Source organism: Amblyomma mixtum, chromosome 2 (genome assembly GCF_055824585.1).
Source record: "Amblyomma mixtum isolate Tamu chromosome 2, ASM5582458v1, whole genome shotgun sequence".
Taxonomy (NCBI): Eukaryota; Metazoa; Arthropoda; class Arachnida; order Ixodida; family Ixodidae; genus Amblyomma; species Amblyomma mixtum.
In genome coordinates, this window is record NC_143013.1 from 146,419,050 (window position 1) to 146,440,017 (window position 20,968).

A 20,968-nucleotide genomic window follows, 5' to 3' on the forward strand; every position below is an offset into this window, starting at 1 on the left:
GGCAGTCACCAGTTCTAGGTGCACTGCGCGGGTGACTGCACATGTGAATATCACGATGTATGATTTCTTGTTGTCTTGATCTCTTGTGTTCAACGGCCCGGCGAAATCAATGCCTGTCACCTCGAATGGTGGAGCTTGGGTTACCCTGTCACGAGGTAAAGGGGCAACTGGCTCCGTGGCAGGGCGGCTGTTGAATCGGTTGCAAATCAAGCATTTCTTCAAGATCTTTTTCACCATCTGTCTTCCCCGAACTATCCAAAACTGCTCTCTCAGCTCTGTGAGAGTCTCAAGTGCGCCTGCATGTAGAAGGCGGCGATGGTTGGCGATTATTAAAAGTTCGGTGAAATGATGACCGGCAGGCAGGATTATTGGATGCGTAATGTTGTAGGAGAGGCCAGCATTACTCAAACGTCCCCCAACTCTTAGCACTCCGTCCTCATCGCAGTAAGGTTCCAGATCCCGCAACGGAGAGCTGCAGGGCAAGCGTGATGCGCGACGTACGCACTGCAGCTCTTCACCGAAGGCCTTTCGCTGCACCTGACTTATGAGACAAGTCTGTGCTTGGGCGACCTCTTCCGCCGTGAGATATCCACTACGTTTCTGGTGAGGGTTCCTTGAGTTGTGCACGAATCGCTGCATCCATGCAACAACACGAACAAGTTTAGAGAGGGAGCTGTGCCGTTCCAGCGGCAAGACAGTTTCCTGTGTTGCTACGTTGTGTACTTGCACCGATCTTCTCTCCTCATCTGCTGCGGCCATATCAACGTCAATTTCGTGCCTTGGCCAGGCGATGGGCGTTTCTCTGAGCCAAGTAGGTCCATTCCACCAAACGGTGTTTGTCTTGAGGGCTTGGGAACTCACTCCTCGCGTCAGAAAGTCGGCAGGGTTGTCTGCTCCGGGGCAGTGATTCCAGGTTTCTGGATCCGTTCGCTGCTGAATTTCCAGCACCCGATTGGCCACAAAAGGCTTCCATTGTTGCGCTGACCCGCGAACCCAATAAAACGCAATTGTAGAATCACTCCAGAGATGCCATTTGGCAACTGGTAGTTTCAATGATTGCATCAAGTATTCCTTCAGTCTTGCGCCTATCAGCATTCCCATCAATTCCAATCTGGGAAGAGTGAGCTTCTTAATCGGTGCCACCCGCGATTTGGATAAGATCAGAGTCACGGCTGGGGCCTTGGCTCCCGAGGTACGCATGTATGCAACTGCCCCGTAAGCCTTCGGGCTAGCATCGGCGAAAATGTGAATATCAATCCTGCCGGCATTATGAAGTCCGTCGTATCTTCTGGGTACGGTTACTTCAGTCAAGTGGTGGAGCTGTGAATGCCACTCCTTCCAAGATGACTGTACTTCTTCAGGTAGGGGTGCGTCCCACTCAACTCCCAACTCCCAGAGCGTTTGAAACATCAACTAGGCTGTAACAGTGACTGGGGAGATGAGCCAAGAGGATCGTATATTCGAGCCGACGCCTGAAGAATAAAGCGTTTTGTGTTGCTGTTTTGGTTCAGGAGGTCCAATACGGCCTCCAATGAAAATCCCAAACAGTCATCGTGCTTGTTCCAGACAAGTCCTAACACTCTCGACACACTTGCTGTCGGACATTCCACCTGGTCCAGGGCACCTCCTATCCCGTCATCGTCAAACAGTTGGAGCAATTTCTTGGAATTCGAGTTCCATTTGCGGAGTGTCATGCTCGCTAGACTCATAATTTCCAATGCCTCGTGGTAAAGGTCTTCTGCTTCTTCTTCAGAGTCTGCTCCAGTGATTAGATCACCCACGTAGAGGTTTTCAGCAATTATTGCCGTTGTCTTGGGATGAACACCTGTTGTCGCCAAGTGGTGACGCAAGGTAGCGGCTAGAAGAAACGGACTGCTCGTCGCTCCAAAGGGCACCCTTTTCATTCTCCAGGTCTCTAAGAGCGGCCTCGGGTCTTCTTCGGTTGGCATCTGTTCATAACATAAGAATCTCATCGCATCGCGGTCCTCACGACGGACTTCTATCTGCAGAAAAGCCTTTTCGATGTCTGCAGTAATGCCGATGCAATGAATTCTGAAATTTAACAAGATTTTCAGGAGATCAGGGTTCAAGTTAGGACCAGCCTCCAGAACCTGATTTAGAGAGACACCTCCTGGCTCGCTGGATGATGCGTCAAAGACAACCCTGAGCTTGGTGGAATGGCTGTCAGGCTTAAGAACTGCCCGATGCGGCATGTAATAAATTCTGTTTTCTGAGCTGCTGCTTTCCTCTGCAGGGAGTCGTTCGGCAAAACCTTGATGGAGGTACTGACGTATCGCAGCATCATATTCGTGCATCATTTCCTCGTCCCTCCTTAGCTTCTTTGTCAGGTTGTACAAACGCTTCTCTGCAACTGCCTTGTTATCGCCTAGGTTGAGTTTAACCTGCTTCCACGGTAAGGCGACTTCGTAGCGCCTGTCAACAAGCCTGACAGATGAGGCAAATTCTTTGATGATGTCGTTGTCTTCGTTTTGTTGGGCAACAGGCTCAACAATGCCCATGCTCTCGAGCTCCCAAAACGACTTAAGGTCAGCTGAAAGGCACTGGGCCTCGTCACTCATGCTGGCCCGCAGCACAGCCACGGATGAACAGCTAGCGGAGGAACTGCTGAAAGGAATAGGACCTTGCAATGTCCAGCCGAATTCCGTCTTCAGTGCCATTAATGAATCTTGCAGTTTTCGCACGTGGCCAGACGCGAGAGTCCAATAATAATCAGAACCAATAAGAATGCCGATGCCTTTTCTCGTCAGATGACCTGGTGGTACGGTTACATCTGCAAGCTCATTTATCTCTGCTTGAACTCCTTCGATGACCTTTTCGGGAAGAGTCAGCTGGTCAGAGCATATCTCGGGTATCTCTAAAGCTTCGATGGAGTGTTGCTTTCGGTTGTACTGACTTCTCAGCCAAACGCGGACACGCTTCCGTTTGTGCTTAATAACGTTTCCGGCTCCTCCAAAGGGGTAAATGGTGATGTCTTCTCCCACAACCTCTAACTGGAGTTGGTGCGAGAGCTCTTCGGTCACAAAACTCCTCTGGCTACCCCCGTCAAACAGGAGACGAGTTAAAGTGCTTCGTTGCGGTCCCTCTGCCCATACTTGGGCAGTCTGGAGCAGCACAGTGGGAGCCCTGTCGCTCTTCTTGCCTGTAGCTGAATGCAGTTCGGTTGCTGAGCTGTTAACTGGTTTCCACGCAGGATCACACATTTGAGTTAAATGCCTTTTGCCACATATCTTGCACTTCACTCCTTTGTTGCGACATTGTTTCGACGTGTGTCCTTTGACAGAGCAGCGGAAGCATCCGCCTGCCTGACGCAATGCCCGTTTCTTTTCTTCCAGAGAAAGCGAGGTCTGGCAGTCTTTGGTCACGTGATCTTTGGCGGCACAAAATGCACAGGGCTCATTCCGCTCCAGCTCACTGGCGGAAAAGAGCGATGCCGCTGAACTCTTTGAAACTCTGGACTTTTCATTATCGAATCGTGGTTTTGCATTAACGTTCTTGCTTTCCCGATGACCAACCTGCACCGCCTTCTCCCTGCTCTCAACTTCCTCTTTTAGAAATTCTTGCAGACTTGCAATGCAAAGGATATCCTCTTGCTTTGCTGCTGAACAACGCTTGTGGTAATTCATTACAAGGTCGCTTGGCAGCACTCTTAGGAACGCGGAGGCAAGCATTGCGCCGTAGCTGTCTGTTTTGACGCCAAGCGCCGTGAGAGCGGCTATGTTGCGCTGCATGTGGTCATAGAGTCGACGTAGGTCCCTTACCTCCTGCCCGCTTCGTACCGTCGGGAGGTCCAGCAGTTGGGTGAGGTGCTCCTGGATTAGCACATCTGTGCGTCCGAAGCGCTCCTTCAGGAGCTCGATGGCAGTGTTGTAATTGGATCCTGTAGCTTGAATCCCGGCCACCGCTGCTGCAGCCCTCCCAGTGAGCGCTGACTGCAAATATAAGAACTTCTCGCCGTTGGAAAGGGCATCGTTGCTGTGAATCGCTTGCTGGTACTGCTCCCAGAAGGGCTGCCACTCCGTGGCGGCGCCGCTGAATCGTTGCAGCTCGAGTTTCGGCAACCTGACCTTTGAGCCGGCACCGCTCCGGTTACCGTCGCGAGGCGCCCGTGTAGCATCCGGTCCTGGACTGGCGTTCGCTCGCTGAGCTTCGGCATGTTGGCTGAGTTTTACAGCGTAGGTGACAATTCTGTCGTTGTACGCTATTGTACGCGTGAAGTTTTCCTCAGCTTCTTCATCAGGCACAAGTGGCTCGATAGCAGCGTCCACCTCGTTGAGCTGTATCTGAAGGGCGCTAAGCCTCGCTGACAGTATGTTGAGAGCCTTTTCGTCAGCGTGCGCCTCTAAAGATGAATCTACCTCAGAAATCAGTTTTGTCACCTGTGATCTCAATGCTCCTCGTTTCTTCTTCAGCCGTTCCATTTCAACCTCGTTGTAGTGTCGGTCGTGGTCGTAGCGCCAAGCTTGGCTTCAGGTGTGGCGTCTCCAGGCCTCGTTTTAGAGCGTCGGGCGTGGCTTTCCTAGGCCTCGTTCCTGGAACCTTCAGTCCAAGGTGGTTTCACCTCCAAGGATCGTTGCGGTGATGGCCCAGAATTCGTTGTCCCGCCGAGACTTAATGGCCTTGCTGTTTACGCACCGTTGCAGCGTTTTAGTCCCTGGTTTCGGCACCATAAATTTGTGTAAACTTAGAGACGCGCACAAATGACGACACCATTGTTTCGAGTTATAAGCAACGACTGGTGTTTATTGCCGTAAGGCTGCTCCTTGTCGAGCGAGTATAGGTTACATAGGTTGCCAGATTACAAGTCAGAAAAAGCTAGAATGAACAGTTTCTTTAGCGTCCGAGGTTCGAACGAGCGCTCCCGCGTATTCCTTCGGCGTTTCGTTGTTTGAAAACTGGTTCTTCAATATATGGGCGCCTCTCCTGAATGAACATCAACGAATATTATTCGCTCACTAGGGTTATACCATAATGGATCCCCTTCGAATTAATATTTTTTTTGCACTTCCATCTCATCCAGTTAGTCAGAATTTTCAAATAGCCACTACGCCCTATTCCTGGCTGCCGTCAGAAGCGTCTGAAGTGCGGGAGCGCAGAACAATGTCCATTGTTTGAGGACTGCTCAACGGGAGTTGCACTGTCGATTGACGGCTTCTCGGCGCATCTCTTCCTACGTATTTGCGTCATCTCATTCTCAATGCACACCGGATGGACTTGCATCAGCCCACTATATGAAGTATTGGGAATGGGATTTAGCGATCTTGTTGCACACTTTACTGGGCTTTTGCCACTTTATTGGCTGTCGTTTGCCTTATCTGCGGTCCAATGTACGAGTGGAGGAGTATTTTTTCGATAGGTTTGTGGCGTAGTTGGCGCCGCCTTATGACCTGCATATGGCAGGTTATCTCAGATCATGAATGGCAGTTTACCAATATCCCTCAAGTATACAACAGCTGTATCTTAGCGGTACTCACCTATGGGGCAGAAACGTGGAGGCTAACAAAGAGGGTTCAGCTTAAGTTAAGAACAACGCAGCGAGCTATGGAAAGGAAAATGATAGGTGTAACATTAAGAGATCGGAAGAGGGCGGAGTGGGTGAGGGAACAAACGCGGGTTAATGACATCCTAGTTGAAACCAAGAGGAAGAAGTGGGCTTGGGCAGGGCATGTAATGCGAAGGCAAGATAACCGCTGGTCCTTAAGGGTAACGGAGTGGATTCCAAGAGAAGGCAAGCGTAGCAGGGAGCGGCAGAAAATTAGGTGGGCGGATGAGATTAAGAAGTTTGCGGGAATATGGTGGCCGCGGCTGGCGAAGGACAGCGCAGTGGGCGTAGTCAGGCTGATGATGATGATGAGGGTCTGCTTTTGAGCACTGTAGTAAGGCAGTGACGACACCTCAGAATCTCAAAACATCTATATAGGGTGGAAGCATTGCTCTAACCAATAAAAACTTTTATAGCTTTATCGGCATCATAAGGGCCAGCATATGTCAATGAAAAGAAGACCATGTAGCCTGAGGACGTTTGAGCAATCATTTACACTCCCTTGGTGAGGAATTAAAATGCTTACCATGGAGGCGTGGTGTGACCGATGCCGAGCGTGCTCTTTATGCAGTTATGCTCTCGGGTGCGTTAAAGTTTTGAGGTGAGGGGAGTGGTGGGGGAGTGGCAGTACTGGCTATGGAGAAAAGTGCCAGTAATTCTTTCTAACGAGTTAAGTTTTGTGCCTGGCTCCAAAATCTATCATGTATTTTCCGGGAAATCTGTGACTTCAAATAAACTGATAAACTTGCGGACTCGGCCCGTGGTTGGTATTGATGCAGGAACACCAGAAATTCGCGCGTTAGGCCAACAACGTTACTACACAGCCCTACTGCGAAGTGAAAGCGCAGAATTGTTTCTTCGAATAGTAAGAGAAGAAAATACTCTGAGCGGGCCACTTTAAATGTATTACCAAATAACTTCTGCTGAACGGTTTACTGATAAACTAGTGCAGTGCTAACACGCACTATCTGGTGGCGCGAAAAGCTGCAAGATATCCTTATTTCGAAAACTCAATCTGTAACCTACTTTGAGAATGACGACCGCCAGATTGACCCTTTAGCAGGCTGCTGCTTGACAGCTGTCCAGCGTCATGGCGTCTCGCCCACTTTCAGTGCGACCTGAGATCAATTTGGCTGCAGTAAAGTCGCAGCGTTTCACCGATGGTGAGCGGCCGCAGCAGTAAAGACCTGTGGATATTCTTTGAACACTGCTTTATGAACGGGCAACATTTCGTTCAGTCCTTTAAAAAAACTTTGCAGCCTTAATCGCATTCTTAAAGATAAAAATGGGATAGCATTTATGTTGCCTGCTATGGTGTCTACAATGAGTATCTATTGATCTTATTGCAGTGATCGCGAAAAAATTTCGGTTGTAACCGGTTCCATTGCCTTTATATGGTATGCATGTGTCATCACCTTCTAAAATATTCAACTATCTTTCATTTAAGCATCAGATAGACTTCAGTTCAGTTCAGTTTATTTTCCTTAAAGACTCCTTAAAGACCCTATTCAGGGGTCTCTAAAGTGAACAGCTTGTAGTCTCTAGACCAGTGTAGGTAAGGGAAGTCGGCAAAACGGATCCGTATCCTTGAGAAAAGAATTGGCTCTGAGGGCTGAGCCGCTCTGGCTGGGGTCCAGAAGCAGGAATGACAGTGCACAGGGACTGGGCGATGCTCGCCGCCGTCGAAAGTGGTGCGGCCGAGCCCGTACCAGCGTCCTTCCTGTGGAAAGCCACAGCTGTGCTTCTTCCGGGGGCTTCATGCCCGAGGTTTTTGCTTCGGCCGGCAGAAGACAGCCAACTAAGAACTGGCATTGTCCTTGGAAATCCGACTGTCTAGTTAAAACAATGCATTGCGAGGGCCGTTGAACAGTGCTGACGAAATGTGATTTCAACCAAGTGCTTTGAATGTCAACGTGAAGAAATTAAAAAAAAGCGCAGGTAAATGGCCGGACTTTGTTTTCATGTTTCGGCCGAGGCATTGTAGCCTTGTGTTTTTTTTGTGTTGCTTTTACAACACTGTCCACTCCTGACATTGTGTGCTGTTGGTTGATGGGGTCGGCAATTAGATCTCGGGCAGGCTTGCTTGTCATATCCTGCCGTAGTTGGTGCAAACCGCTGCTATGTTTGATGTTTTTTCGCACGATGCGGTGCCTCGGGCTTTAAATTTCTGCTTCCTTTACGAAATAATATCAGCTGACTGCCAGTGCTTGCTCTGTGCTTATGCGTTTCGTTTTCAACGTCTCATCCATTTCGCACGGTTCTTAAAAAGACTTCATTTCTTTCTCCTCGAATGCAGGCTCAGCTATACACCCGTATTCCTTATTGCTGCAAAAGTTGCTGAACCGATAATTGCCTACATCACCTCGACTCTTTACTCCTCTACCGGAGCTTGGAGTGTCGGCACCTAAAACATCGAGATAGTAAATCGCGGCTGTCTGCCACGAGGACCTAACTGAAAATGAGCTCAGTATTTCTTCTGAAATTTACGATCAGCACAGGGCCGACGTGCCATGTGGGCAGAGTGCGCTTGTCATGGTTGCTACCTGATCGCTGGCATAATCCATAGGCATACACGCATACTAAGGTTCCCCAGACACGTGGACATATAAATGAGTCAGATTTCTATTTGCGTCCGCTTTCATACAGTGGTAACATTTTGAAAACGTCTGGCGGCAAACCTGGTCCGCCAGGAACTAGCTCGCTGCGAGCACACACATGCGAGTTATTCTACGACGCACCTGGTACGAATTCCGCGTTATGTCATTATTTCCGGCTTACGCACACTGCTATGGTAGCTCATGCTTGTGTCGGCACGTGTGAGCAGGCACTTACGTGTCCTGAATTGAGCTCTTGATTTCAGAGAACGTCGATGTCACCATCGCCTCTTACGACATTCAGTGATTTTAGTTCAGGGAGGACAGGCGTGGGTGACGTATATACCACACCCCGTTCCGACATGACATCCGGGAAGAGTGTTTCTTCCGGACCTCCCGATGGTATCGTCATACAGTCGTCGAGATTCGGTGATGTATTCTAAAGTGTTGCGGATTTTACAATTGCTCTGTTCGGCTGAAATAGACAGGAATTGTTTTACAGCCCTATATACTGACATAACGTACACGCTCACGTGTTTCCCCTTCTAGCCGCGTCACAACCGGCAATAGGAAAAGTTGCAGTAGCTGAGTGCGTCACTAGAACGGCTACAGGCCTACTTGTAGAAAGACCAGGACATCGCAACACAAATCAGACAGTGACAAGATTTAAAACTACAGTTACACGCGGGAACCGAAGCCCTGGTAGAACTGTTGAGACATGCGTTAACACCGAATGCCCACAGAAGTCCCCACAGGCACATGATGATGACGTCCTCAGGCTTAATCGCGCATACCAAGTAGGCTTAGGACAGGCCTATTATAATGGACATCTTCTTCCCCTACTGTGTCCTCTTCCTTATCTTCATATTTTTTTCATGTCACCAAGGCAAGCCCAAAAAACTGTCGTGCAACTTCAGCGGGCCTATATGCAATTTGTAAGGTACAAATGCGCATGTGTTAGTCTACTTCTCTTAAAACGTGGTTGGTCTCTGATATTATCCAGGCGAAAATCAAAAAGTCACTGGCGGACTGCTATATGCGCTTCTGCAATGCGTGTTTTTTTGCGGTCTGCGGACATGCAAAAATTATGAGGACGACGACACCGCTAGAGAACAAATTTTTCTTTATATGCAGTGAAGTTATAAAACAGCAATGAACAGAAGTACAATCATTAAACCTACGAGTGCCCGTGCAACCCGATAATACTACACCAAAAGTATTTGAAATTTCTCATCTAAGACCAACGCGTTGAAGTGCTTCTAAATATCCTGAAACGACACGAAATTGGAATGCCTTGGGTGCCCAAGCTGCAAACTGCAAGACTGTGCGCTCACGCACGCCTTTCTCAGTTTATTGAAAAATGCTTCCTAACCTGCGGTTTTACCTGCATTTGTGCATTGTAATACCTGTTCGTAGAAATATTACGGCCGGGTGACCACTTTCCAAATTGTGTTGAAGTTACAGTTGAACCCGGATATACTTAATTCGAAGGGGCCTGCGAATTAGATGGACATATCCATAATACGATATATAAAAAATGGCAGTACATACCGGTAGCATTACCCTACAAGCAAAGAGATATTGACCCGCGGTAATGTTGTGGTTCTTGCAGCGACGTGCCAGCCGCCGATGTGCTGGCAGCGCATGGGTCGCTAGGTGTAGCTACTTTCTGCGTATCGAAGCCGAAGTGAACGCTTCTTTGGAGCTAGAGACTGCCTATAATAAGATGTCTAATCTTGTTACCTTTACATCATAAGCAAAGCAATCGCTCAGTCAAATAAAAGCACAGCTGGTGGCCGCAATGCCCTCGGTAGCAGCGCGAACGGAGCACATCAGGAGAGTGCCGCCGCAATGCTTTAGTTAGGTTGACTTCACTTCATGATGGCGCTGTCAGAGAAGCGCCACTTGGAGGTGTGGGACTTACAGTTCTATGTACCAAATTACAGGCAAAATTCCATTTCGATAGACTGCACTACTTTCCAATACTTTTACACGGGACTTTCAAGGCGGTAATCAGTGTTTTCGATATCGCCAATGATTCAAAATATCCGAGTTCGACATATGTGGGCTCGACTTTAAAGCAGAACTTTGGCGTTAAATCATGTATGTTGTTAATTTTGCATTTTTATAGCTGTTTCATTAAATACACATATCTTTGCAATCTACTTCCACCGGAAGTGTCTGTACTGCCGCAGTCGTGGCCGTTTGTTCAATTTGCTTTCAGTACTTTCTTTACGCCATAATTTCAGCCCTAGGCATGTTGTCTTGCATTCGGTCGAATTTAAATACCCATTTCTTTTCATTTGTCCCCTCTCTTCGCCCAAGACTCTGTGTAATGTTTGCAGTATGTGTGCACTGAACAATACGCAGCATAACGCTCCGAGCATAACGCATACGCAGCATAACGCTCTGCAGCATAACGATAGTGTCATGTATTTCGAGCGGAAGACAACGGCGGCGTGCCGCTGCGCGAGGAATGTCTGAGCCGCAAGTAAATCAAGATGAGATTTCCGAATTGTGCGCAGTCTGTGATTCTGCCGGCTTCATGTTGCTCGTCTGGCCTGCAAGCCGGATGCCACCGCCCCACAGATGGCTGCTGTTCGTGCCAGCGCTGTTTCTATTTTTGGTTCACAGCGCTTGCGGCACATCCCATCGAAGTTAGGTTGCCACACAGACCTGAAAATGGACTATTCTGTCATGGATAGGCCAGCACTAGATGGCTGAGATGGCCGAAACAGTGATCCAGGCCACCGCCAAGAATTCTGTCAAGAACACAAATGTCTAGATTAAATCGCGCCGTGGTGGTTCCGAGGCTATGGCGTTGGGCTGTCGGACTTAAGGTGTCAGGATCGAATTTTAGATGTGGCGGCTACGTTGTTACGGAAGCGAAATTCGAACCCACCCGTGTTCTGTGCAACGTCAGTGGTCATTAATGGACCTGTAGTGACCAAACTTGGTCTGGAGTCCTCTGCTACAGTGTTTTTTTCTATCCGGCGGGCAGATTGGGGGCATTAAATTCCACTTACTTACCTATCCACATTTTTAGCTCAGTCTCATTGCTGCTGTTTGAGAGTTACTTGTTGTACTCATCACTATTGCTTTCACGTTTAACGTCTTAACTGCTGGTAAAACTATTTCTTGATCACTTTATTCATAATGGGCACAGAACGAAGTCAATTTTAATTCGTTTAAACCTAAATAATTCTGGCTCCAATAGGTCAAAATTATCCGGAGCCCTCAACTACGGCGTCCCTCATAGCCTGAGTAGCTTTGGAACGTTGAACCGCACAAAACGAAAGCAACCAATCTTATTGTTTTTCTTCTTATGGAATCGAGCTCGAACGCAGAAGCTGTAGTTCGGCGATCCACAAAAGCAACTCTTGTAAAACGTTCCTTGCACCGTACACCTGACAAATTCTATATCACTCTGCCGTGAGGATCGAACAAGCGGCTGTACAGGGGCGTATGAGGAAGTACGAGGCGAGAATACGCACATGCATGTGCACAAAGGGTCTGCCGTTCGCGGGTATGGTTCGGCAGTCGGCTCCGTCACCGAACGCTGTGCAGCCGTATTTTCGACGCTCGCGTACTGCTATTGAAGGACTGGCCAGGCGTACTTTAGCGGCTGTCCCTGGAGCTAAGGAACATGACCGATCAAAAGTGAGTTGAGTTTGATTTAAACCCAAAGTAATTATGAATGTATTGAAACGCGAAGCGGCAACCATGATTGCAGTGACGAAAAGGGAATTTCTAGGTTTTTTTTTTACACTCAGTACGAAAAGTAAATTAATGAACCTTTGTAATATTCCACTTTGCAGTAACGGAATGCTTTAGAAGTGCTTGTCGTGTGCATTCTACTCGTTTCCATCATAGTACCTCCATCATTGCAGGCTAATTGTTTAATTTTTGTCTGGGGTACCGTTCGCCCGTAATGTCCCGCAAAAGGTTGGAGCTTGTATTTGTAACCCTCGCCTACTATCTGCATACAGCTATCTCCATCGAGGTATGCAAATGAATTGTTCTGTGTTCTTCTTCCGCTGCCTCTGCATTTCGGGGCTAGCGACTTCTTAAGCTGTCATAGAATGGCCTTTCCTTTCTCCTCTTGTACACCTTAGTGCATGAATAAAATGAATGAATGAATGAATGAATGAATGAATGAATGAATGAATGAATGAATGAATGAATGAATGAATGAATGAATGAATGAATGAATGAATGAATGAATGACCTCTAAAAGTGGTCAATATAGACCATTCAGTTCTACGCTAGATATTAATCTGCGTCAGAAGGGCTTATGCTTGCTTAAACTTAGTAACTTTTGCTATATACAACTTATCCTGCGCTGCTAACAATATTTTAGGGCTGTCTTGTTTTGTACGTGCATAAAATAAACCTGCGTAATAATTTTCTTCCTTTTTTTGCTCCTGTGTGCGTGACTATCATACCGCTCAATGTTTGGACCCCAATAAATTTTTTAAATTTCTTGGTACTTTTCGTTCTTACTTTTTGGCGCTAATTCTAACTTTATGCGGATTTCATTAACAACCTTCCTGAAGCTGTATTCGCTGCACACTTGACTCACAGCAGTCTGCATATGCAGCTATGCCGCAGCGCGCGCATACGTCATGAACTTTCTTATTAATTTTCTTCGCTTCTTAAAACTTTCACAAATTCTGTTCTTTTGACACACACCTTTCTTCAAGCAGAGGGTTGCTTTTGGAAATAAACTGAAGAATAGCTATAGACACCTGCAGTGGTGACTAACATGACTCGTCCTGTATGTGCTGTAAAACGAGCACACTGCCATGAAAAACGATGGTCGATATTGTTTCCTCATTTTGTTTTAAAACGGGCATTAATTGTTTATAGACCTTCATACTCTCGAAATGTGAAACAGAGGGCGAGATATCCAGAACGGAAGGGCGAGAAGATTTTCCGCGACTGTGTCCTCTGAGTCTAGTAGCCTCTGTCAAAAGCGTGTAACTAAAACTGCCTCGTGCTTTTCTTTGTATTCGCACACTGCCCCCCCCCCCCCCCCAAAAAAAAAAAAAAGGCAGATGGCGGTGGTTTAACTGCGTGCTCCGACTTTCGCTATCAGTGCGACATGAAGCGTGCCGAACATGAAGATCGTTTGCAATTCAAATACGCTTTTTCTTTCCACTCAACTGATCCAAACACTTGGCTGCTCACCCTGCTGTCAGCGCGTATGATTTATGGTGTGATTGACTTGTTCCAGTACGGTAAAAAGCTTGTGGAGGAATTTGAACCCAGCGAAAAAATTTGCAGGCAGTTTAGCATTGCTAAGCATGGAATATTGTGCGAAGGCACTTTTTTAGGTGGACAGCACCACCACGTACCCGAGATCGCGATTTAGTGGCCCACTGACCCTGAGAGAATGCTATGCGCCTTTCCTTTCCTTAAAATCAATGCAAAATCAATGCCCTTGGCAACGCCAACGCCAATGAACCCAATGAATACTGGCGGCCTATTGCTGTATTTCTGTCAAAACTATGACAATTCAAAAACGCAAACAGCGCACACTACCGCAACATAGCTCAAGGTGCGATTTAGGCCTCCACTAACCCCTCCTAGGTGTCAGTTCTATGCGTTTTCTTTCCTTTCGTGACTTTTGCGGACGGGTGGAAGTTTATGAAGACGACGACGAGCAATGCACAGCGCGAGAGTGTGTTGAAGTAAATCATTAGCTTGGCAACAAAAGTTAATCCATTTGCTTGGGACCAATTTCTTTGGGCTCTCCTCACTGACCCTGGCCAATCCCCCCGCGTGGGTATGTGCCATGCCACCAAGGCAACAATAACAACAACAACTACCTGAGGCGTGATCGGCTGCGGCGATATCGTAGTGTAGTCTTGCAGTGGCCAGCGGAGCTGAATTTTTAGCGCCACTGAAGGTTGGAAATCCAGTCACGGTAATATTTATTTTATTTTTGCACGTATCTTAGAGGCTTCAGAGAGGCATCGGTTTTTCATGATATGTCGCGTATTAGTGCCTTCGCACTAAAAGGAAAAAGTGCGGTCAATGTGCGCACATTACAGAAGTCGGCAGACAGGCCGCTTTCGAATTAATGTCAACACTGGGGGAAGCGGCGACAAATTTCGATGCAATTTCGTTTCTGGCCTAGCGGAGCACCATTTCTAGCATAGGCAAGCTTCGGCGAATAAGTTGTTACTTTGTGAATAAGATCTGCGGGCCTCATTCTGCTGCGCTTTCAAACGTCTCAAATAAGGGTATGAGAGAAAAGAAAGGGTATTGGACGTTGTCTAGTACGTAATCATCGCACTGCAAACCATGAATAAGGGAATTTTTCATGCCGTCCTACCCGTCATTGACCTTGGCATATCTTCGTTCTTCTCTGCTCAATAGCAGGAGGGGTCGGATGGAGCCCCTGTTTGTTCCTGCCTCTGTATGAACGAAGAAAAGGATAAGGGCTGTAATATTTAGTTGAACTTCCAGATGCCTTAAAGGAGCACTACATCAAGGAAAAAGAAAAGCGGTTCCGGCAGAATTTTTTTTTTGAGAGAGTATACCGGCTAGAGAGGGGACGGGAAGCTAGCTTAAACAACTGCCCACGAGCTGATTAAAAGTGGGACAGGACACAATCGTGTATAAAAAGGCTGAGGCTTAACTTGGTTAAGCCTGGAGAATGCGAAGCATCATCGTATCGCGCAATTTGGAGGCGCACAACCACAGCGACGGCGCGAGGTGGGCCCCCGTTTCTCCACTGTCGTGACGTCATCGTGTCACGTGGTGTGACGTCATGTATCACGTGATTTGGAGGCGCACAACCACAGCGACGGCGCGAGGTGGGCCCCCGTTACTCCGCGGTCGTGACGTCATCGTGTCACGTGGTGTGACGTCATGTATCACGTGATTTGGAGGCGCACAACCACAGCGACGGCGCGAGGTGGGCCCCCGTTTCTCCACGGTCGTGACGTCATCGTGTCACGTGGTCTGACGTCATGTGTCACGTGATTTGCAGGCGCACAACCACAGCGACGGCGCGAGGTGGGCCCCCGTTTCTCTACTGTCGTGACGTCATCGTGTCACGTGGTGTGACGTCATGTATCACGTGATTTGGAGGCGCATAACCACGGTGAAGGGCTGAAGTGGTAGCTAAAGTAGTATGCTTCGCATAAAATACGTACAGAAATGGGCCCTGTTCTTTGTAGAATTTGTGCCTAGTTAATGCCGGTGCTTCCCTGCTGTATAAGAAACAATAAAATCGATCCAATTTGCCCAAAGATGCAATTCCGTCATACATTTTTACGTTAAATGGCGTTGGAGGTGTTAATGAAGAGCTTTAAAGAAATCAAGTAAATAAAGCAACGGAAACAGAACACAAGAGCAAATAGTTGTTCTGACATATTAGTACAGAATTGAAACAACAGGCAAAAAAAAAACTTTATATTTGACCAGCCTTATATTTTTCTACTAAGCGAAAAGGTAAGCCTACTCCTATTGCCTACTCCTATTGTAAGCCTATCCGATTTGCCCAAAGGTGCAATTCTGTCATACATTTTTACGTTAGATGGCGTTGGGGGTGTTAATGAAGACCTTTAAAGAAATCAAGTAAATAAAGCAACGCATACAATCAGATCACAAGAGCAAATAGTTGCTCTGACATATTAGTACATAAGTGAAACAACAAGCAAAAAAAACTTTATATTTGACCAGCCTTATATTTTTCTCAAAAGAAAACATTTGACAGAAGTCTGTCTGGTTGGGAAATTTAATGTTAGGAGAAGGACTCTCCCCTCATCCTACGTCCATGGGCTGCGGCCATTGACCCGCAGGTCCTCCACACAGGGGCTTAAAAAGCCAAGCTGCGCTCGCCCGTAGTCACACCGTGAAGAAGGGGCCGAGCCGGTCCCGAAACGTCGTGTTTTTCCTGTATTTTACTTGGTTGGCGTCACTTACCTTCTCCTAACCTTATATTTTTCTATTAAGCGAAAAGGTAAGCCTACTCCTTAGGCAAACATAATTAAAGTCCGCAGATGTTTGCCCTAAGCACAATGTAGTTTTTTGCTCTCGTTGCATGGGAGGTTAAGCGAATCGAATTTTTCTTCATTCTTATGGAACCCTACGGTGAGATAACTTCTTCGCAAAGACAGTTTAGTCCAAGAGGTCGCCGTGGCTTCAATCGACGGTGAAATGGTAGCTGCCGAGAAACTGCATTACACTGGACCAATTTTAGATGTAAATACCAGCAGATATTTCTGGGAGGTCGCGTTGCTGCAAAAGCTACAGAATGCATGGCGAACAAGTCACCTAGTTTTGCACGGGGCAGAGTCCTGTGAGCTCGTCACCATGCATCCAACCAGCTGGCCTACAAAGTCACGTCTCGCAAACACCGAGTGGTGCGCATTACAAGTGCACCTAAATATATGCCGTATTGGTTGCACAATAATAGGTCTAACGCCGGGAAACTCGCCATCACGTACGGCCCAGCTGTTCTCGGACGAACTCTTTTTCCATAACGCGCCGGCGCACAGTATCTGAAGCCGTAGAGTCTCTCCGGATTGTATGCGAAGCTTTCTTCATGGGTTCTCTCTGCCTTTCACTTCGCACCTCCTTCACTGCAGCTCAGTCTTTCCTTTCGCACCCATTCACATCCTGGCCGCACCTCTTTGGCGCCGACTGGAAAATAACTTCCAGATGATAGCTGCACCAACAAGCTCTCATACCAAGGCCGCGATTTCAGTGGGGTCACCAGCCCGTATACATATATCGCAATCTAGAAATAACATAGGTGGACCATGTTCGCGAGGCCGTTGTGTGCAACCTTGCCAGAACGCGCTGTCTTGCATGCCATGCGAACGAGATGCGCACGCATTTTCGAAATACACACCTGCTTAGCAACTCCTCTACGTACTAATCTGCGGTACGCTCGAGCGCAGCTTCACTCTAAGTGCTCCGGCATTGTTTCCCGTGGTATTCAGAGGCCTCCGCCAACATCGAAAGTTTCAACCTTCACAAATACATGGTAGCATCTTTATTTCATTTCACTGTCCCCATAACAGCTCCCGAAATGCTGCACTACTACTCCTCGATAAGCGCAGACAAGCTAAGACATATCCACGGGTCGGTAGCTCATCGCGTGTCGACGGGATAGAAAATGAGGGGGAAGATCATTCTCCGCTCTCAGAATCGTTGCATTGCAGATAACTCTACGCCTCCCTCTCCCTCTCTTGCAAAGCCGCAGCGTTTTCCCGTCGCTCGAAGCGCATTTGAATTAGGAAGCGCGTCCCGAGTCATTCCGTTGATGCGTCGCTCCGTCGAGCGCTCCAAATACAAACAAGAGACGGCGGTGTTCTCACCACACAGGACGTGCGGCGGAGAGTAGCGTGCGCCCGCGTCTCCCGCGCCACATATGCCGCGGAAATCCTGGATCTCTGTGGCCCCGTTGGGAGCATCTGTTCGGCTCCATCGTCAGGTTCGTCACTCATCTGCGCAGCGGGCACTGACAGCCGCGACGTCGTCTAGCACGAATCGCTACGAGAGCGGTTGGTCTGTAAACGACATCGCCCTATGCGTTCTAGCTCATCATTGGCACGGTTGGTGAACTTCTTGCTATCATCGAGCGAGAAAAATGCTCGGCCGCGACTAAGAAACGCCGAAACATCGTGACCACTTTCTGAACTCCGACCTTGAGTGAGTCACTTCTTTTTTTAGCTCCCTTTCCCATTTTTCGTCCCAGCGGTTTGTCGCTTTTTTGTTCATTTCTAGAATGTCAAGAGTTTCTTAAATTGGGAGCACTGGTGCATGTACTAAGCACTCCTAGAAACGATTTCTCATTTTCAAGCGTTGCTTCAAAAGGAGAAATGCTCAAAATGAGTTACCTAAAACAGACTAAAGTTTGGGGATTGGTGGACATGGTTGTCAAAACGGCATCATCTCGACTATCAATAATTTAACAATAATAACTATTCGTCCTGTTAAACACTACATGTATTGAACGTTTGTAATGAACGTTTTCATATTGGAAACCCGGGGCCACTTTTTGTAATGTTTTGTTCAATTGTCCTGTCTTTCGGTCCTCTGTCTTTAGTAGTCGGTAGCTACTTGATAGTGTCGTAGGTTGTGTCTGATGGCACCACGCAATCACAAACAAAAAAGGTACATTTAAACTTTACAATGCCGCATAGCCAGCAGTTCTGGACAAATGCGTTTTAGAACAGGAAAGCGCTTATGAACACATTTTTTTTTTCATATAACAGCCTATATATCCTGTAACAATCAATATATTCGCTATAACAATCATTATATCCGCAGATAACCCGACGGAAGTTGTCTATTTTTTTCATCGGTTAACGTTCTTGCTATCGTCAAAAGCGTTCCCTAGTGGTTTTCTATGGCAGTCTTAACTATTCGATGCGATTGATGAAAACGGTTAAAAAAAAGATTTTGCTGCATGTCAGAGGAACGGACCATTATCTTTAATTTTTCCATAAGAGTGTCTTATAATTTTTGAATTTTCAAAATTTTTGGACGAGAAGATGGAACATGGGTGAATATAAAACCATTTTTAACAGTCAGTACATTCAAATGACGCCCTAGCAGCTGCCCCTGAAGTGATTGCTGTGAGCGATATGAAAATTATTAGCTTCTCATCAGCCTATCAATCACATTTATTACTTTGTTCAATAGTGCAGAAGGTTAGGCGCCACGTTAAGCTTACAGTAATGCTCATTCGAGGCAAGTAAGCATGCGGGTAGATACAAAAAGCGAAAGCACGTAGTGAGCAACCTAAGCGTCGAAGTGGAGTTCCAAAAGCCGGTAAGAAAAGCTGTGCGCGAAAACGTAGACGTTTAAGAAATTCCCACTGGTTGGTTTGCTTACTTGATTTCGCCGCAAAGTCAAGCTCCCATCAAGGCAAGCTTCAGTTTCTAGCCGTCTCTGAGTGGGCAGCTGTTTGTCCTGTGGATAGACGAAGACAAAGCAGTGAAAACCTGCCATCGATGCTCATGATTCCATATATGCAAAGGACATGTCACAGTATGCCTGCCTCATAACAACTTTCAATGTATTAGAAATGTTTCAGGAGCTAAGCATAAGGAGAAAGATGTTCATATTTACTTATGGTTCGCGGTAAGCATCGCGAATAATGCGCCTTATACGGCTATGTACGGCTACGGCGATACGGCTATGGCGTAAATCTGGTACAGTTCACAGAGCCGAAGTGTTTTTGCCACGAGACATTTCCGTGCTGATCGGCAGAATTGCAGATACTGTTGCTGGGTACAGTTTTCTTCTGATAACGCATATTACGGAACGATTGCATCCATTCGTTGTAACGTCGGCCTCTTTGGCTTCCCCCTTTGCTCTCACCACTCGCAAAGAACAAAAGATGAGCGGCCAATGTGGCCCCAAAACGCAAGCCGTGCGTAGTGACACATATTCTTTCTTCCAGCTTCCTGGAAATCCGATGTCGTTTCAATCTGCCATACCGGAATGATGTCGCGCAGGAATACACCATGCTGAGCAAGGGATGCTCGAGCCCAAACCGGAAAAAAGTGTGTGCTCTTCGCTCTCTCTCTATCTCTCTATGCTACTTCCGTTTGAGTGGGCGCGTGGGCGATGACGCATGAACCATCTAACCGCACGTTCAGCGCATGCGATTGCGTTTGCAGGACTGCTGCAAGAATAGATGCCATCTTTTATTCATGAATTCTCCCGCTTGCGTTTCTGATGGCCGTCAATGATCCCTAGAGTTTAGGAACAATGATTCACGGAAGGGTGGGCAAACTGTAATGTGTTCATTTTGGTTGGTTGTTGAAAAATCGCAAGCTTATGTTTCAGCGAACGCAAAGATAAGTGCAACGAAATAAAAAAGTGGTTGTAAAGGCGCTCGATTCAGTGTGCCTAGCGTTGACACATCGTCGGCGGCTTTGTCACCGAAAGAACTTACTGCTCTGTCAAATACATCACTAAACTTGGTCATGTCCCCGTTTCCACGTCAAACTCATTTGACTTGATTGCCCTGAGAACGCTCCCTGCTCTTGTTACTCATCGCAAATATAATGTCATAGTTCATCAACACTTGAACCTCTTGAGATTGCGGTCACCTGTACTGTGCTGCAGGCCTGTGTTGTCGGATGGCAGTTTTTTATGCTTTTCCCTAGAGGCACTGGCTAAGACGAGCCGTCTGAGCAATCGCGGAAACGTCAATCACAGAAGGCTTATTTTATTCCTTCATAAGCCGCATTTTTTGTCTTCGCCGGTCATGAGCTTATTTGCTCTGACAGTGCCTGAGTTCTTCGGTTTCCCAACTTGTGCCTTTGAAGAGATCTATGCGTTTCGATGTGTTTGACCCTCATAAGGTACTCATCGCTGTTATTGCGCCAGTAAGAAAAAATTTATAGGGGTTTAGCGTTGTTAAACCGAGTAGACCTGCGAAAGCAGGTGTTCATTCTTCAAATGGAGGGGCACTCCGCCTTAGGGGTGTGGCTTGATATCTTTAGTTGGTTAATGCCCATGTATGCTGAATTGGTAATTCCTACTTAAGATTCATAGATGGTGGGGAGTCCTCATGTACCACTACCAGCGCTGTGGCGCAGCGCTTGAGCGACGCGCCACTGCACTGGCAGGTGGCTCTTTCTATCCAAGCCACCTGTCGTGATTTCGCGACCCATGTTGCTGTTCCCGAGCAACCTCTCGCGCAGATGGCGAGAGGTTGCTCGTCCGAACGCTCGTCCGAACTTACCCGAGTTACTACCCGAGCTGACCCGAGTTACTACTCGAGCTTGGACCACGCGACGTCTATGGACCACGCGACGAGCGGTTAGACCTGGCG

The 20,968-nt window shown here is 47.4% G+C and overlaps 1 protein-coding gene across 6 annotated transcripts in view; it reads left to right on the forward strand.

Annotated features, from left to right (window-relative positions):
• LOC149361179 (monocarboxylate transporter 12-like) overlaps nucleotides 1-20,968 on the forward strand; it is a 194,183-nt gene that overhangs the window by 119,490 nt on the left and 53,725 nt on the right. For 3 of the 6 annotated variants that reach the window (XM_089572607.1, XM_089572609.1, XM_089572610.1), the window contains exon 2: nucleotides 19,586-19,688. The exons of the other annotated variants lie outside the window; for them this stretch is intronic. In XM_089572607.1, coding sequence (XP_089428733.1) covers nucleotides 19,586-19,688 — 103 coding nt within the window. The remainder of the gene's footprint in view (nucleotides 1-19,585; nucleotides 19,689-20,968) is intronic. 6 annotated transcript variants of the gene reach the window in all.